General features: G+C 46.1%; 1 protein-coding gene across 3 annotated transcripts in view; it reads right to left on the bottom strand.

Annotated features, from left to right (window-relative positions):
* The window catches only part of TEX10 (testis expressed 10), a 1,074,503-nt gene that overhangs the window by 116,349 nt on the left and 938,283 nt on the right, over positions 1-19,871 (bottom strand). For 2 of the 3 annotated variants that reach the window (XM_077269470.1, XM_077269472.1), the window contains one exon: positions 18,940-19,150. The exons of the other annotated variant lie outside the window; for it this stretch is intronic. In XM_077269470.1, the coding sequence (XP_077125585.1) occupies positions 18,940-19,150 (211 nt within the window). The remainder of the gene's footprint in view (positions 1-18,939; positions 19,151-19,871) is intronic. 3 annotated transcript variants of the gene reach the window in all.

The raw sequence follows: 19,871 nt of genomic DNA, 5'->3' as shown, positions 1-19,871 counted from the left end.
TTATGAAAACTCCATCCTGTGCTTACCTCAACCTGCAGCTGAGTGAGTAAAACCTTACAAGTGGTATTAGACGTGCGGGCAGCGTTCCCAGCAGAGACGTGTGACACTACAGGAAGGATTGCATGTCCTGGGTTAAGTCTGTCGCAAGCCAGCAAGCATCGCCAGACAAAATGGCGGACCTGCTGAAACACCTGGTCCAGTCGTAGAAGCAACAGCAAGAGACCAACAGGCTGTTGTTACAGCAGATCCAGCAGCAGCAGATGCAGCTTCTGGCAACCACCATCCAAGGCAGGACAAGTGCCCCAACCCCAAGTTCAGCTGATGACACCCACATCCGAAAGGCAGTAAGAGGGGCTTTGCAGAAAATGACTCCAGGGGTGGTGTAGAAGCTATCCTGACGGTGTATGAAAAGGTCGCGGAGAGGAAGAAACTCCCGCCAGAGAAGTGGGAAGAGGTACTGGCATCATACTTGACGAGAGAACCCCAGAAGGTGTACTATGATTTAGATTTGCAGCACGCCAAAGAGTATGGCAAGCTAAAAACTGAAATTCTTGCATGCTTGGGGGGTGACAATGACTCTCAGGGCACAGTGGCTTCACCATTGGGCGTATAAGCGGGACACACCACCTTGCTCCCAAATGTTTGGCATTGCTGCACCTGGTCCAAAAGTGGCTGCAGCCAGAGTCCTCTACGCCTGCGAAGATAGTAGAACATATGGTGATGGACCGGTTTGCGCACTCCCTGCCGAGGCCCGTACAGACTTGGGTTGTCCAGGGTTATCCCCGGAACGCCGATGAACTGGTCGAAAGATACTAGGTGGTTGAAGGTTTTGTGGGAAGGCAGCCCACTCCATACTGGGGTCCCAACAGGTGGCGGAGGCCCAAAAGGGGGTGGGGAGTCCAAGGTCCAAAGGAGCAGGGGAGGTGGTACCCAAGGTCCCTACGGGTGATATTGTTTGCTGGAGATGCCACGGCCCAGGACATATAGCCATCTGTTGTCCCCTGACACTGGGCAGATGGACTGCAGCACAGGACACCAATGTTCATATTATGTATATTCGGCCTGCAGTGTGAATGGCCCACCCAGCGAGGGGCCTCAAGCGTATCCCGTGAAGGTGAATGGGTGGGATGTAATGGTACTGATAGACTCCAGGAGTCTAGTGACCCTTGTGAGGGCCACCCTTCCGCTCCCACTGAAAAAAAAGTCGGCGTGCAGTGCATTCATGGTGATGCTAAGGTACTGAGTCCCATGATGTCAGCGTTGTTCAGGAGTTGTTACACCCTATTATTATAGGCTGGGACTTTTGTTTATTTTGGGGTCTGTGGGGGAAGGGTTCCGAGTTTGCTGGCGCATATAGGGAACCAGTGAAACCTAATAAGGTATCACCACATCCTGAGGAAGATGGGTTTCCCTTTTCTGTCCTTGTGGGGGATGAAGAGTGTCCCCTGAGTCTGACATTCCGGAGTTAGGGGTGACCAGTGAGAATTTTGGGTCTGCTCAACATAGGGATCTGATTCTAAGAGAAGCCTTTAATAATGTCACCGTCATAAATGGGGTTACTCTATTTTATGATGAGTGGGGAGTTGTTGTTTCTGGTCACGAAAGTGAGGGAGGAGCTGGTGGAACAGCTAACAGTGCCAGGGCCCTATAGATGGAAGGTGTTGGATATGGCCCATTCACACATCTTGGGGGGGGGGGGGGGGGGGGGACGGGACATCTGGTAGTGGAAAAAAATGCGAGAATGGATTGTGCAGAGGTTCTATTTGCCCGGGTGTCACTGGTAAATTGTAAATTATTGCAGGTCCTGCCCTATGTGTCAGTTAACCGCCCCTGCCTCTCACTTTCAAAGTCCCCTCGTGTCTTTGCCCATTATTGAAGTACCGTTTGAGAGAATTACTTTGGACTCGCTCGGTCCCCTGGTGAAATCTGCTCATGGGCATCAATACATATTGGTCATCCTGGACTATGCCACATGCTATCCTGAGGCTATTCCCCTGAGAAACTTCTCCTCAAAGAGTATAGCCCGCAAGTTGGTCCATATTTTTCCCGAACAGGTTTGCCAAAGGAGATCCTGACCGACCAGGGAACACCTTTTATGAGTAAGGTGATGAGGGAGTTATGCAAGGTCCTGTAAATCTCCCAGTTGAGGACTTCAGTGTACCATCTTCAGACAGATAGCCATGTCGAAAGGTTTAACCCCTTCCCGACCTTTGACGCATACGCTGCGTCATGAAAGTCGGTGCCAATCCGACCTGTGATGCAGCGTATGCGTCATGGAGGGATCGCGTCCCTGCAGATCGGGTGAAAGGGTTAACTCCAATTTCACCCGATCTGCAGGGACATGGGGAGTGGTGCTTCAGCCCAGGGGGGGTGGCTTCACCCCCTCGTGGCTACGATCGCTCTGATTGGCTGTTGAAAGTGAAACTGCCAATCAGAGCGATTTGTAATATTTCACCCAAAAAAACGGTGAAATATTACAATCCAGTCATGGCCGATGCTGCAATATCATCGGCCATGGCTGGAAAACCTAATCTGTACCCCCCTACACCCACCGATCTCCTCCCCAGTCCTCCGTTATGTGGTCCGCCCCCCTAAGTGGTCCTGTCTGCTCCCCCTGTCGTCCTGTCCGCTGCCCCTGTGCTCCGGTCCCCCCCCCGTGATCCGATCACCCCCCTCATACTTACCGGGCCTCCCGGTGTCCGACCGGCTTCTCCATGGGCGCCGCCATCTTCCAAAATGGCGAGCGCATCCGCAGTGCGCCCGACGAATCTGCCGGTTGGCAGATTCGTTTCAGATATATTTTGATCACTGCGATATAGCCTATCACAGTGATCAAAATAAAAAAAATAGTAAATGACCCCCCCTTTATCACCCCCATAGGTAGGGACAATAATAAAAATAAATAAAATATTTTTTTTTCTTTTTCTACTAGGGTTAGGGTTAGAACTAGGGTTAGGGGTAGGGTTAGGGTTAGGGCATGTGCACATAGTGCAGATTTGGCTGCGAATCCGCAGCGGATTGGCCGCGGATCCGCAGCGGATTGGCCGCGGATCCGCAGCGGATTGGCCACTGCGAATTCGTAGCAGTTTTCCATCAGGTTTACAGTACCATGTACACCTATGGAAAACCAAATCCTATGTGCCCATGGTGCGGAAAATACCGTGCGGAAACGCTGTGTTGTATTTTCCGCAGCATGTCAATTTTGTGCGGATTCCGCAGCGTTTTACACCTGTTCCTCAATAGGAATCCGCAGGTGAAATCCGCACAAAAAACATTGGAAATCCGCTGTAAATCCGCAGGTAAAAAGCAGTGCCTTTTACCTGCGGATTTTTCAAAAATGGTGCGGAAAAATCTCACACGAATCCGCAAAGTGGGCACATAGCCTTAGGGTTAGGGTTGGAATTAGAGTTAGGGTTTGGAATTAGGGTTAAGATTAGGCTTGTGGTTAGGGTTAAGGATAGGGTTAGGGGTGTGTTGGGGTTACAGTTGTGATTAGGGTTGGGATTAGGGTTACGGGTGTGTTGGGGTTAGGGTTGTGGTTAGGGGTGTGTTGGGGTTAGGGTTGTGATTAGGGTTATGGCTACAGTTGGGATTAGGGTTAGGGGTGTGTTGGGGTTAGTGTTGAAGTTAGAATTGAGGGGTTTCCACTGTTTAGGCACATCAAGGGGTCTCCAAACGCAACATGGTGCCACCAATGATTCCAGCCAGTCTTGCGTTCAAATAGTCAAATGGTGCTCCCTCCCTTCCAAGCCCCGACGTGCGCCCAAACAGTGGTTTACCCCCACATATGGGGTACTCAGGACAAACTGGGCAATAACTATTGGGGTCCAATTTCTCCTGTTACCCTTGCGAAAATAAAAAATTACTTGCTAAAACATAATTTTTGAGGAAAGAACAATTATTTTTTATTTTCACGGCTCTGCGTTATAAACTTATGTGAAGCACTTGGGGGTTGAAAGTGCTCACCACATATCTAGATAAGTTCCCTGGGGGGTATAGTTTCCAAAATGGGGTCACTTGTGGGGTGTTTCTACTGTTTAGGCACATCAGGGGCTCTGCAAATGCAACGTGACGCCTGCAGACCATTCCATCAAAGTCTGCATTTCAAATGTCACTACTTCCCTTCCAAGCCCTGACGTGCGCCCAAACAGTGGTTTACCCCCACATATGGGGTATCAGCGTACTCACAACAAACTGGGCAACAAATATTGGGGTCCAATTTCTCCTGTTACCCTTGTGAAAATAAAAAATTGCTTGCTAAAACATCTTTATTGAGGACAGAAAAATGATTTTTTATTTTCACGGCTCTGCGTTGTAAACTTCTGTGAAGCACTTGGGGGTTGAACGTGCTCACCACACATCTAGATAAGTTCCTTGGGGGGGTCTAGCTTCCAAAATGGGGTCACTTGTGGGGGGTTTCTACTCTACTGTTTAGGCACATCAGGGGCTCTGCAAACTTAACATGATGCCCGCAGACCATTCCATCAAAGTCTGCATTCCAAATCGTCACTACTTCCCTTCCGAGCCCCGGCATGTGCCCAAACAGTGGTTTACCCCCACATATGGGGTATCAGCGTACTCAAGAGAAACTGGACAACAACTTTTGGGGTCCAATTTCTCCTGTTACCCTTGGGAAAATAAAAAATTGTGGGCTAAAAAATCATTTTTGAGAAAAGAAAAATTATTTTTTATTTTCATGGCTCTGCGTTATAAACTTCTGTGAAGCACTTGGGGGTTTAAAGTGCTCACCACACATCTAGATTAGTTCCTTGGGAGGTCTAGTTTCCAAAATGGGGTCACTTGTGCGGGAGCTCCAATGTTTAGGCACACAGGGGCTCTCCAAACGCGACATGGTGTCCGCTAATGATTGAAGCTAATTTTCCATTCAAAAAGCCAAATGGCGTGCCTTCCCTTCCGAGCCCTGCCGTGCGCCCAAACAGTGGTTTACCCCCACATATGGGGTATCATCGTACTCAGGACAAACTGGACAACATTTGGGGTCCAATTTCTCCTATTACCCTTGGGAAAATAAAAAATTCTGGGCTAAAAATCATTTTTGAGGAAAGAAAAATAATTTTTTATTTTCGTGGCTCTGCGTTATAAACTTCTGTGAAGCACCTGGGGGTTTTAAGTGCTCACTATGCATCTAGATAAGTTCCTTGGGGGGTCTAGTTTCCAAAATGGGGTCACTTGTAGGGGAGCTCCAATGTTTAGGCACACAGGGGCTCTCCAAACGCGACATGGTGTCCGCTAACGATTGGAGCTAATTTTCCATTCAAAAAGTCAAATGGCGCGCCTTCCCTTCCGAGCCTTGCCGTGCACCCAAATAGTGGTTTACCCCCACATATGAGGTATCGGCGTACTCAGGAGAAATTGCCCCAAAAATTTTAGGATCCATTTTATCCTGTTGCCCATGTGAAAATGAAAAAATTGAGGCTAAAAGAAATTTTGTGTGAAAAAAAAGTACTTTTTCATTTTTACGGATCAATTTGTGAAGCACCTGAGGGTTTAAAGTGCTCACTATGCTTCTAGATAAGTTCCTTGGGGGGTCTAGTTTCCAAAATGGGGTCACTTGTGGGGAAGCTCCAATGTTTAGGCACACAGGTGCTCTCCAAACGCGACATGGTGTCAATTGGAGCCAATTTTTCATTCAAAAAGTCAAATGGCGCTCCTTCCCTTCCGAGCCCTGCCGTGCGCCCAAACAGTGGTTTACCCCTACATATGAGGTATCAGCGTACTTAGGACAAATTGGATAACAACGTTCATGGTCCAGTTTCTCCTTTTACGCTTGGGAAAATAAAAAAATTGTTGCGAAAAGATCATTTTTGTGACTACAAAGTTAAATGTTCATTTTTTCCTTCCATGTTGCTTCTGCTGCTGTGAAACACCTGAAGGGTTAATAAACTTCTTGAATGTGGTTTTGAGCACCTTGAGGGGTGCAGTTTTTAGAATGGTGTCACTTTTGGGTATTTTCAGCCATATAGAACCCTCAAACTGACTTCAAATGTGAGGTGGTCCCTAAAAAAAATGGTTTTGTAAATTTTGTTGTAAAAATGAAAACTCACTGGTCAAATTTTAACCCTTATAACTTCCTAGCAAAAAAAAATTTGTTTCCAAAATTGTGCTGATGTAAAGTAGACATGTGGGAAATGTTATTTATTAACTATTTTGTGTCACATAACTCTCTGGTTTAACAGAATAAAAATTCAAAATGTGAAAATTGCTAAATTTTCAAATTTTTGCCAAATTTCCTTTTTCTTCACAAATAAATTCAGCAATTATCGACCTAAATTTACCACTAACATGAAGCCCAATATGTCACGAAAAAACTATCTCAGAATCGCTAGGATCCGTTGAAGCGTTCCTGAGTTATTACCTCATAAAGGGACACTGGTCAGAATTGCAAAAAATGGCCAGGTCATTAAGGTCAAAATAGGCTGGGTCATGAAGGGGTTAATAAAACGCTGAAGAGCATGATAAGGAATGCCATGGAAAAGGACGGTAGATACAAGGACTGTCTCTTACCGTATCTGTTCTTCATCCATGAGGTTCCACAAGCCTCTAAGGGGTTTTCGCCATGCGAACTTCTGTATGGCCGACATCCACAAGGTCTCCTGGATATAGCCAAGGAAACCTGGGAAGCCAAAGTCACAGCCCACAGTACTGATGCAGCAGAGTAAGGCAGCTCTATCCAGGAGACTGAATCCTTGTGCCAATTCCTACTGTGGAGAGCAAGTTTTCGGCCAAATGGCAAGGGCCGTATGGGGTGGTGAAGTTTGGTGATGTAAACTATAAGATTCATCAACCAGGAAGATGGAAACCAAATCAGGTCTACCATATGAACCTCATCAAGACATGGCAAGACAGAGAGCCTGCTGAAACTCCGTGCTTGCTGGGCCAGCCACAAGGTGAGGTTGGAGGTGTCACCATAGAGGAGATGCTGTCGAAGGCCCAAAAAACAGAAGTGCCGGGAGTTGCTCCAGAAGAACAGGGACTTATTCTCAGAATTGCCGGGATGCATAAATGTCATAGAACACGAAGTTCTGACGGAGCCACATGTGCGTGTAAACGTGAAGCCCTATCAGATTCCGGAGGCCCGCTGAGAAGTGATCTACAAAGAGGTGGAGCATATGTTGAAACTCGGGATCATTAAAGAATCTAAGAGTGGATGGTCAAGCCCGATTGTCCTGGTCCCAAAGCCCGATGGGGAATGGAGGTTCTGCAATGACTATCGGAAGTTGAATGAGGTCTCCAAGTTCGAAGCATGTCCCATGCCACGTATCGATGAGCTGATTGAGAGACTTGGGCCCGCAAGGTACATAACCACCTTGGATTTGAAGAAGGGTTATTGGCAGATCCCCATGGCACAGGGAGCCAAGGAGAAGACTGCGTTTTCAGTTTTCTACGCCGAATGGGTGCTTCCAATATGTCCAGATGCCGTTGGGACTGCAGGGGGCCCGGAGACCTTCCAGAGAGCTTTGGATAGAATTCTTTCACCCCATAAGCAATAAGTCGCGGCATACCTGGACAATATTGTTACCTTTAGCGTGTGCCTTGGGGAAAGAAAAAGCAAAATACCTGGGATACGTAGTGGGGAGAGGTAAGATTAATGATTAGGGGTTTTAATTGGAGGCAATCCAAAAATGGCCGAGACCTCTATCTAAAAAGCAAGTTTGAGCCTTCCTGGGGATCGTGGGATACTACAGGAGGATCATCCCAAACTTCGCCATGATTGCCGCTCCCCTGACTGACCTACTTAAGGGGATGAAATCAGTAATGGTCAAATGGTCGGAAGAGGCAGAGATGGTGTGATATGTTATGTGGGTATCATTTTGTGTATATTTCTATTTTACTGATTTTCATAGTGTTTTCTTGTTGCCCTGTATCATTCCGTGTATTCCCCATATTGTCTAGAGTCTCAATTAAATTCCAAAAGGCTGATAATTGAATTAGCTCACTTACTGTCTGCAGCCTGACTATCTATGCCTCTTGATGACCCCCTGTAGTGCCTTAATTCCCGAGGGACCTTTGTCAGGTCTGGGAGGCCTGAAAACCACCCCAACCTGTCTGACTACTTGTGGATATAAGAAGGGGGCTGGGGAGGACAGGAGTTGGGAAGTCAGTTCCTGTGTGGTGAGGATGGTGTGAACACAGCACGTCAGAGAGGAAGGGAAGTATATGGACTATGTTATCCTCTGTCTGCTGGATTGTTGGACTATCATCTCCCAGGACTTTTATCCTGTTATTGAACTGCATTCGGGTTCTGGACTATTTTATCCTTTGTGTGGTGGATCGTATATGGACCTTTCGTATTTTTGCCTAAATAAAGGTCTTGGGATTGTTCACCATTCCCTTGCTCTGTTGATTGTGTGATACCGGAGAAGAACCCCGTGACAACTGGTGGCATCAGTGGGATCAACAGAGTGCAACCCAATGGAGAATCACCCACAGATTGAGTACAGAAATTGGACTGTATCCAGTTTACAGGAGAGAGCCAGAGACCTGGGCTTGAACTACCAGGGACTGACTAAAGAAACATTAATTGACCCACTAGTGGGTGCCCAGCCACCTCCTCCCCGATGTCTGAAGGACAAGCACGAGAGACAGGGATCCCCACCCCAAAAAGCCAGTGGTTGGTGTGGTACGAAGAAGAGATGGCGGTTCTGGGCCCAGGCGTCTCTCAGGAGTATAAGGAGAAGGCTGCCCACCGGGCACAGGGGAGACAAGAAGCAATGGAGCTTGAAAGAGGGAGTAATGCAATGTGGAGTGTAAACCCAACAATCCGGGAGCCTGTACGGATCACCCGTACAGAGCTTAAGCCATTTGATGAGGCTTCCAGAGATGTGGAGGGGTTCTTTAAGAACCTTGAGAAGCAGTGTGCTGTGATGGAGGTGCCCCACTCTGGCTGGATGGGTTTGTTAGTGGGACTCCTGAACGGAAGCATGGCGGAGGCTTACTGAACCATTGACTCACAGCGGAATCAGGATTATAATGTTGTAAAGCGGACTATCCTGGATTACCATGCTATCACCCCAGACTCATATAGGGCCAAGTTCCAAGACCTCCCATGCACCACGGGGTGAACGTTTACAGTAGGATGTATGCACATAAGATGTCCCAGGCATGTCAGAGATGGATGGAAGCAGAAAACGCCTTTACTGTGGAAGATGTTATACAGGCGTTCCTTATAGAACAATTTCTTGCCAAGTGCCCTACAGAGGTACGGGAATGGGTCCGGGAGTGCACTGTTATGATCTGGTGGCCTAGGAGCAGCATGAGACGTACTCTGGGAAGGTGGTATCTGTACTGACCGCAGACCCTGAACTTAACACCGCAACTAGAAGTAGCCGTGGGATGTACCTACCAATCCTAGACACCTCGACACAGCCGGAGGACTAATTAACCCTATAGATAGAAAAGGGAAAACTATCTTGCCTCAGAGAAAATCCCCAAAGGATAGACAGCCCCCCACAAATATTGACTGTGAGAGGAGAGGAAAAAAGCATACACAGACTGAAAACAGGATTTAGCAAAGGAGGCCAATCTAGCTAAATAGGAAGGATAGGACAGAGAACTATGCGGTCAGTATTAAAATACTAGAAAATATCCACCACAGAAAATACAAAAACTCCACATCTAACTAAAGACATGGAGGGTATATCTGCCTCTCCAGAGATTCCAGCTTGGCTGCATAAATCCTTACACAGATTAAGCTGGACAAGAAAAAACATGAAATGCACTGAACAATAAGGCCCACAACATGTGGGCTGCAAAAACAAGCAGAACTTATCTTGGTTGAAATGAACAGCAAGCAGGAGAGAACAGGAAGGGATGTGAATCCTCCAGAAACAATGAACAACTGGCACTGACTAAAGGGTGAAGCCAGACTAAATAGCCCAGTCCGAAGTGGAAACACCTGATGACTGCTGTGAAGGACAGACAGCAGCGCTACCACTTATAACCACCGGAGGGAGCCCAAGAGCAGAATTCACAACAGTACCCCCCCTTGAGGAGGGGTCACCGAACCCTCACCAGAGCCCCCAGGCCGATCAGGACGAGCCAAATGGAAGGCACGCACCAAATCGTCAGCATGAACATCGGAGGCAACAACCCAAGAATTATCCTCCTGGCCATAACCCTTCCACTTGACAAGATACTGAAGCCTCCGCCTTGATAAACGAGAATCCAAGATCTTCTCAACAACATACTCCAACTCCCCATCAATCAACACCGGGGCAGGAGGATCAAGAGAGGGAACAACGGGCACCACATATTTCCGCAACAAAGATCTATGAAAAACATTATGGATGGAAAAAGAGGCTGGAAGGGCCAAACGAAAAGACACTGGATTGATAATCTCAGAAATCCTATAAGGACCAATAAACCGAGGCTTGAACTTAGGAGAAGAAACCTTCATAGGAACATGACGGGAAGACAACCAGACCAAATCCCCAACCCGAAGCCGGGAACCCACACGCCGACGACGGTTAGCAAAACGCTGAGCCTCCTCCTGAGACAACACCAAATTGTCCACAACATGAGCCCAAATTTGCTGCAACCTGTCAACCACAGAGTCCACCCCAGGACAATCAGAAGGCTCAACCTGCCCTGAAGAAAAACGAGGATGAAACCCAGAATTACAAAAGAAGGGTGAAACCAAGGTAGCAGAACTAGCCCGATTATTAAGGGCAAACTCGGCCAATGGCAAGAAAGCCACCCAATCATCCTGATCGGCAGACAAAGCGTTCCCAAATAAGTTTCCAAAGTCTGGTTAGTTCGCTCGGTTTGGCCATTTGTCTGAGGATGAAATGCGGAAGAAAAAGACAAATCAATGCCCAGCCTAGCACAAAAGGCCCGCCAAAACCTGGAAACAAACTGGGAACCTCTATCGGACACAATATTCTCCGGAATGCCATGCAAACGAACCACATGCTGAAAACACAACGGAACCAAATCAGAAGAGGACGGCAATTTAGAAAAAGGTACCAAAAGAACCGTCTAAGGAAACCGGTCAAAAATCACCCAGATAACCGACATCCTCTGGGAAACAGGAAGATCTGAAATAAAATCCATAGAAATATGCGTCCAATGCCTCTCAGGGACTGGCAAAGGCAAGAGCAACCCACTAGCGCGGGAACAGCAAGGCTTGGCCCGCGCACAAGTCCCACAGGACTGCACAAAAGAACGAACATCCCGTGACAAAGAAGGCCACCAAAAGGACCTACTAACGAAATCTCTGGTACCAAAAATCCCAGGATGGCCAGCCAACACAGAACAATGAACCTCAGAAATCACTTTGCTAGTCCATCTGTCAGGAACAAACAGTTTCCCCACTGGACAGCGGTCAGGTTTATCAGCCTGAAATTCCTGAAGAACCCGTCGTAAATCAGGGGAGATGGCAGAAAGAATCACCCCCTCCTTAAGAATGCCGACCGGCTCAAGGATCCCAGGGGAATCAGGCAAAAAACTCATAGAGAGGGCATCAGCCTTAACATTCTTAGAACCCGGAAGATACGAGACAACAAAATCAAAACGGGAGAAAAACAGGGACCATCGGGCCTGTCTAGGATTCAGCCATTTGGCAGACTCGAGGTAAATCAGATTCTTATGATCGGTCAAGACCACAATACGGTGCTTGGCCCCCTCAAGCCAATGTCGCCACTCCTCAAATGCCCACTTCATAGCCAACAACTCACGATTGCCGACATCGTAATTGCGTTCCGCAGGTGAAAACTTTTGAGAAAAGAAGGCACACGGTTTCATCAAGGAACCATCAAAATTCCTCTAAGACAAAACGGCCCCTGCCCCAATCTCAGAAGCATCAACCTCAACCTGAAAAGGAAGAGAAACATCCGGCTGACGCAACACAGGGGCAGAAGTAAATCGGCGTTTAAGCTCCTGAAAGGCAGAAACAGCCGCAGAGGACCAATTCGTCACATCAGCGCCTTTCTTCGTCAAATCGGTCAGGGGTTTAACCACACTGGAGAAGTTGGCAATGAAACGGCGATAAAAATTAGCAAAGCCCAAAAATTTCTGAAGGCTCTTCACGGATGTGGGCTGGATCCAATCATGAATGGCCTAAACCTTAACCGGATCCATTTCTATAGATGAGGGAGAAAAAATGAAGCCCAAAAAAGAAACCTTCTGTACTCCAAAGAGGCACTTAGACCCCTTCACAAACAAAGCATTATCTCGAAGGATCTGAAATACCATCCTGACTTGTTTCACTTGAGACTCCCAATCATCTGAAAAAATCAAAATATCATCCAAATATACAATCATGAATTTATCAAGATAATTCCGAAAGATATCATGCATGAAGGACTGAAACACAGATGGAGCATTAGAGAGTCCGAATGGCATCACAAGATATTCAAAATGGCCCTCGGGCGTATTAAACGCAGTTTTCCATTCGTCACCCTGCTTAATACGAACAAGATTATATGCCCCTCGAAGGTCAATCTTAGTAAACCAACTAGCCCCCTTAATCCTGGCAAACAAATCAGAAAGCAAAGGCAAAGGGTATTGGAATTTGACCGTGATCTTATTCAAGAGGCGATAATCAATACAGGGTCTCAAGGAGCCATCCTTCTTGGCAACAAAAAAAAACCTGCTCCCAATGGAGAAGAAGATGGCCGAATATACCCCTTCTCCAAAGACTCCTTAACATAACTCCGAATGGCGGCATGTTCTGGCACAGACAGGTTGAAGAGTCGGCCCTTAGGGAACTTACAGCCTGGAATCAAGTCAATAGCACAATCACAGTCCCTATGCGGTGGAAGGGAACTGGATTTGGGCTCATCGAAAACATCCTGGAAATCTGACAAAAACTCAGGAATTTCAGAAGAGGGGGAGGAGGAAATTGACATCAAAGAAACGTCATCATGAACCCCCTGACAACCCTAACTAGCCACAGACATAGATTTCCAATCCAACACCGGATTATGCACCTGTAACCATGGAAACCCCAGCACAATAGCATCATGCAAATTATGCAACACCAGAAAACGACAATCTTCCTGATGGGCTGGCGCCATGCACATGGTTAGCTGTGTCCAAAACTGAGGTTTATTTTTAGCCAATGGTGTAGCATCAATGCCCTTCAAAGGGATAGGACTCTGCAAAGGCTGTGAGGGAAAACCACAACGTCTGGCAAACTCTAAATACATTAAATTTAAAGCGGCGCCTGAATCCACAAGTGCCATGACAGAAAATGACGATAATGAGCAGATCAGGGTCACAGATAACAGAAATTTAGGTTGTACAGTACTGATGGTAACGGAATTAGCGATTCTCTTGGCACGCTTAGGGCAATCAGAAATAACATGAGCAGAATCGCCGCAGTAAAAACACAACCTATTCTGACGTCTGAATCCTTGTCGTTCAGCTCTAGACACAATCCTATCACACTGCATAGGCTCAGGACTCCGCTCGGAAGACAACGCCATAGTGTTTGAATGGCCAGAGACATAGAATCACTCAGACCAGCAGGCGTGGGGAACCCCACCATAACATCTTTAACGGATTCAGAAAGACCCTTTCTGAAAATTGCCGCCAAAGCATCCTCATTCCATTTAGTCAGCACAGACAATTTTCTAAATTTCTGGCAATACGATTCTGCCGCTTCTTGACCCTGACACAGGGCCAACAAGGTTTTCTCAGCATGATCCACAGAATTAGGTTCATCATAAAATGACCCAAGCGCCTGAAAAAAGGTGTCTACATTAAGCAAGGCCGGATTCCCAGATTCCAGGGAAAACGCCCAATCCTGAGGATCGCCACACAACAGAGATATGACAATTTTAACCTGCTGGATGGGATCACCAGAGGAACGGGGCTTCAGAGCAAAAAACAGTTTAGTTATTTTTAAAGCTCAAAAATTTGGACCTGTCCCCAAAAAACAGATCAGGAGTTGGAATTCTAGGCTCTAAAATCGGAGTCTGAACGATATAATCAGAAATACCCTGTACTCTAGCAGCAAGTTGATCCACACGAGAAGCAAGTCCCTGAACATCCATGTCAGCGCCAAACTCCTGAGCCACCCAGAGGTAAAGAGGGAAAAAAAAACACTACAGAGTACAGAAAAAAAAATGGCGCAGCACTTTCTTTCCCTTCTTCTGAGATGCGGTTAACTCATTGTTGGCCAGTTGTACTGTTATGATCTGGTGGCCTAGGAGCAGCATGAGACGTACTCTGGGAAGGTGGCATCTGTACTGACTGCAGACCCTGAACTTAACACCGCAACTAGAAGTAGCCGTGGGATGTACCTACCAATCCTAGACACCTCGACACAGCCGGAGGACTAATTAACCCTATAGATAGAAAAGGGAAAACTATCTTGCCTCAGAGAAAATCCCCAAAGGATAAACAGCCCCCCACAAATATTGACTGTGAGAGGAGAGGAAAAAAGCATACACAGACTGAAAACAGGATTTAGCAAAGGAGGCCAATCTAGCTAAATAGGAAGGATAGGACAGAGAACTATGCGGTCAGTATTAAAATACTAGAAAATATCCACCACAGAAAATACAAAAACTCCACATCTAACTAAAGACATGGAAGGTATATCTGCCTCTCCAGAGATTCCAGCTTGGCTGCATAAATCCTTACACAGATTAAGCAGGACAAGAAAAAACATGAAATGCACTGAACAATAAGGCCCACAACATGTGGGCTGCAAAAACAAGCAGAACTTATCTTGGTTGAAATGAACAGCAAGCAGGAGAGACCAGGAAGGGATGTGAATCCTCCAGAAACAATGAACAACTGGCACTGACTAAAGGGTGAAGCCAGACTAAATAGCCCAGTCCGAAGTGGAAACACCTGATGACTGCTGTGAAGGACAGACAGCAGCGCTACCACTTATAACCACCGGAGGGAGCCCAAGAGCAGAATTCACAACAGTGCACGCCGTGTACCGTGGACAGAGCTGCAGCCCTGGCCGATGAAGCCCTTACTATCTGACCACAATGGAGGAGGCTTCTGGACAATGAACCATGGCCTACTCCCACGCCCCGTCCCCCTCTGATTATATCTGCCCTTCCACCTAGTCGCAAACCGATGACAATCACGCCTCACAATCCTTGGCCCCAACAGTTCCGATCACGACCTGGGGGTATCACAGAGAGATGTTATGGGTGTGGGCAACCTGGACATTTGCAGTCTGGCTGTCCCTCAAGGATTCAGAGGGAGCCCCACCTCGTCCAGTGCAACTTGTGCACTCCATCCCGCCTGAGGAAGAGCTACCACCACCCCCACCAGAGTGGACCACCGACAACGGCACCATAGATACCCCCTCCTGGAGTGTACGGACTCCGGCCTTTGTCCTTTACCTACCCAGAGCAAAGGCAACGCCACCTGCAGGATGTCTTAATTGATGGATACAAAGTGTCAGGATTTAGAGACATGGGGGCATTCCTGACTATCGCTGACCCTCGTTTGGTTCGACCCGAAACAATTCACCAGGGTCCGGGAATTCCCATTGTCCTGGTGGGGGGTGCCCGCAGATATATACAGCGAGCTTTGGTACGTTTGGATTATGGTTTTGGAGAAAAACTGTGTTGGATTGGAGTTATGGGAGGAATTTCTGCAGATATCCTCCTTGGAAATGACATTGGAGAGTTACAGTGTCATTTTGTGGGAGCAGTCATCCGCCTACAGTCCCTTCAAGCACCAGGACATCCAGACCTCAGCGGGGAGCAATCTGTTTGGCCAGTATTTAAATGCACTTTTGCTTTTTTACTTAGTTAAGGTACCTTCACACTGAACGATATCGCTAGCGATCTGTGACGTTGCAGCGTCCTGGCTAGCGATATCGTTGAGTTTGACACGCAGCAGCGATCAGGATCCTGCTGTGCCATCGTTGGTCGGAGCAGAAAGTCCAGAACTTTATTTCGTCGCTGGACTCCTGCAGACATCGCTGGATCGGTGTGTGTGACGCCGATTCAGCGATGTCTTCACTGGTAACCAGGGTAAACATCGGGTTACTAAGCGCAGGGCCGCGCTTAGTAACCCGATGTTTACCCTGGTTACCAGTGTAAATGTAAAAAAAACCAAACACTACATACTTACATTCCGGTGTCTGTCCCCCGGCGCTGTGCTTTCCTGCACTGTCAGCGCCGGCCAGCCGTAAAGCAGATTACAGTGGTGACGTCACCGCTGTGCTTTCCGGCCGGCGCTCACAGTCAGTGCAGGAAAGCACAGCACTGGGGGACAGACACCGGAATGTAAGTATGTAGTGTTTTGGTTTTTTTTTACATTAGCACTGGTAACCAGGGTAAACATCGGGTTACTAAGTGCAGGGCCGCGCTTAGTAACTCGATGTTTACCAGTGTAAATGTAAAAAAACCCAAACACTACATACTTACATTCCGGTGTCTGTCCCCCGGCGCTGTGCTTTCCTGCACTGTCAGCGCCGGCCAGCCGTAAAGCAGATTACAGCGGTGACGTCACCGCTGTGCATTCCGGCCGGCGCTCACAGTCAGTGCAGGAAAGCACAGCGCCGGGGGACAGACACCGGAATGTAAGTATGTAGTGTTTTTTTTTTTTTTTACATTAGCACTGGTAACCAGGGTAAACATCGGGTTACTAAGCGCGGCCCTGTGCTTAGTAACCTGATGTTAACCCTGGTTACCCGGGGACTTCGGCATCGTTGGTCGCTGGAATGCTGTCTGTGTGACAGCTCTCCAGCGACCACACAACGACTTACCAACGATCACGGCCAGGTCGTATAGCTGGTCGTGATCGTTGGTAAATCGTTTAGTGTAACGGTACCTTTACATCAGAATTTTTGCTTACTTTTTTCTCTTGTAGATTTTAATGTTTTGTGGCCAATGTGAACATGAGTTGGTACACATGCAGAGGTTAAACGCAAGTTAAGCTCAATTTTTGTGTTTTTTTTTTTTTGTTTGGCCAGAAGGTACGTGGGCCTCTCACTCTTCTAAAAGAACAATTGGAGGGAGATGTCGCATTTACCGGAACACTCATCATTCCCTACGTTCTAGAGTTCAGAGACTGTCTGGCCCAGCTAGCTACCTAGAGGCAGGAAGACAAGAAGAGGACGTCAAAGTATGAAGTTTGGAGGCGCCAGACACGGACCGCGACGCCCATCAGACCCGACCGCAGCGGGACCGCCCCTGGGTGAGTATAATATAACCTGTTTTTCTTACCTTTCAGGTTACATCGGGGGCTTATCTACAGCATTACAGAATGCTGTAAATAAGCCCCTGATGCCAGTGGCCTTAGCTCATATACGATTTTTGGGGTGACAGATTCCCTTTAAGTAGTTTTCCATTAATTAGAATCACCTGGAAAACTAATTATCACATGTGTTTAAGATTGATTTCAGTGATACATTGAGCCCTGAGACACAAAACCATCCATGAGCATATTTGGAAAACAAAACAATTAAATCTTTATGACACAAATAAAATTTGCATAATAATTGGGAACACGGTGTATATATATATAAATTTTGATAATCATTCATTAAGAGTTTCTGTGTACTGGACATGTGATATTTTATTTATTTAAAAAATGACAAAGTAGTATTTATGACTTATGAGTTCTATTTGGTTTTATCTATTTTTAGGACTTTTGTGAAAATCGGATTTATTAGGTCAATATTTCCCCTCTCCACACTCACATCATTATTTAACCCCCTTCAAGACCCTATCCTTTTTGCGTTTTTTATTTTTCCACCAATATGGCCATGTGAGAGCTTGTTTTTTGCAGGGCAAGCAGTACTTTTGAATGACACCACTGGTTTTACCATATTGTGCGGTGAAATTGCAAAAACAAAGTGCAATTACACAAAACTGTTTTTGGATTTTATTTTTACTATGTTCACCAAATCCTATAACTGACCTGCCATTATGAGTTCATAGACACCAAAAATATCTAGGTTCTTTTTTATTTAAGTGGTGAAAAAAAATCCAAAATTTGTTAAAAAAAAAAAAAAAAAAATAAATAAAATTGCGCCATTTTACGAGACTAATAACGCCTCCATTTGTCATGATCTTGGGTTGGGTGGGGGCTTAATTTTTGTGTGCTGAGCTGACGTTTTTATTGATACCATTTTGGTGCAGATACGATCTTTTGATCGCCGGTTATTGCATTTTAATGCAATGTTGCGGTGACAAAAAAAAATGTAATTCTGGCGTTTTGACTTTTTCTCGCTACGCTGTTTAGCGATCAGGTTAATCCTTTTTTTTTTATTGATAGATCAGGCGATCCAGAGACTTGCGAGCACGTGATGGGGGTCACCGGTGGCAGGACTTCCGGCTCGATGGCCAGAAGCGCACGTTTAACTAGTTAATAGCCGCAGCTGGATCGCGATTCCACCCGCAGCTATTTTGGGCAAGTCAGCTGTTTTGAACAGCTGACATGTCCTAGGAAAGATGTGGGCTCAGCGCAGAAGCCCACATCAAAAGGGAGGGAAGCGATCTCCACCGTACTAGTACGGAAGAGGTCGTAAAGGGGTTAAAAACAGTGTACACAGATTGACACTAAGGATCCATAATATGAAAATCCAAGTTTCGTCCCTATGAACCACAGTTTAGATGGAACAACTTATTCTGTAGCAATGACTAGTGATGAGAGAGTGTACTCGTTGCTCGGTGGTCTCCGAGTATTTGTAACTGCTCGGAGATTTCGTTTTTGTTTACACAGCTGCATGATTTACAGCTGCTAGCCAGCCTGAGTACATGTGGGGGTTGCCTGGTTGCTAGGGAATCCCCACATGTAATCAAGCTGTCTAACAGCGGTAAATCATGCAGCTGAGGCAAGGAAAACGAAATCTCCGAGCAGTTACAAATACTCGGAGACCACTCGAGCGTGCTCGGGAAAACCCAAGCAAGGGTATATTCGCTCATCACTAGCAATGACTAATAATTTAGGTTTTACATTCACAAACATTTTGTATATAGTAAATTATCATACCATAACATCCTGAAGGGTCTGCTGTACAAGAAATGCATTTGTCATCATATGACTTCTTAGCTGCGCATTTTGGAGTAGCAGACGAAGCAGCTGGGCAATCACAGGTAGCTCTTCATGGCATGCCTGACTGACTTGAAGATTCTGTAACATCAGCTTCAGAACATTCGGCAGCAAGGACAGTAAGGAAATGCATTCTCCCCATAGAAAATCCCTGGAAGGGAAAGTATTTACTACAATTTTAACTATGTATTAACTTAACTATGCATGTTAACCAATTGAAAGGGCAATTCTACATTTAACACCTTTTTAACACATGGAATAAATTGCTATCAACTTTGATAAATTTGACAATTTTATTAACCAAAGTGTGTCCCTCCTAGGAACCAGAGTAACTTGGTTGGACATCTTCAATCAACCTCATGAGTCCAAAAAACAGTAAAGTGTTATGCACTTAAAGAATCAATCAGGTGAAGGGACACAGCAGCTGACCAGAAGCAAATCCAAACAAAAATAAAAAATGCATTTTTATTAATTTAACAAAATTATGACATCAATACTACCAATGGTGTATGGTATCCCCTTTATCCCTTGGAGGTATTTTTGTTTTTGCGTTTTCATTTTTGCTCCCCTTCTTCCCAGAGCCATAACATTTTAATTTTTCAGTCAATATGACCATGTGAGTGCTTGTTTTTTGTGGGACAACTTGTAGTTTTGAAAGACACCAATAGTTTTAACATATAGTGTATAGTGTACTGGAAAACAGGAAAAAAATCCAAGTGTGGTGAAATTGCAAAAAAATGCATTCCCAGAGTAGTTTTTTTGTTATGGTTTTTACTAGGTTCACTAAATGCTAAAACTGACCTGCCATTATGATTCTGCAGGTCATTACAAGTTCATAGACACCAAACATATAGGTTCTTTATTTATCTAAG

Source organism: Ranitomeya variabilis, chromosome 6 (genome assembly GCF_051348905.1).
Source record: "Ranitomeya variabilis isolate aRanVar5 chromosome 6, aRanVar5.hap1, whole genome shotgun sequence".
Taxonomy (NCBI): Eukaryota; Metazoa; Chordata; class Amphibia; order Anura; family Dendrobatidae; genus Ranitomeya; species Ranitomeya variabilis.
Note: the sequence above shows the minus strand (reverse complement) of the source record. Positions and strands in the feature narration are given on the sequence as shown.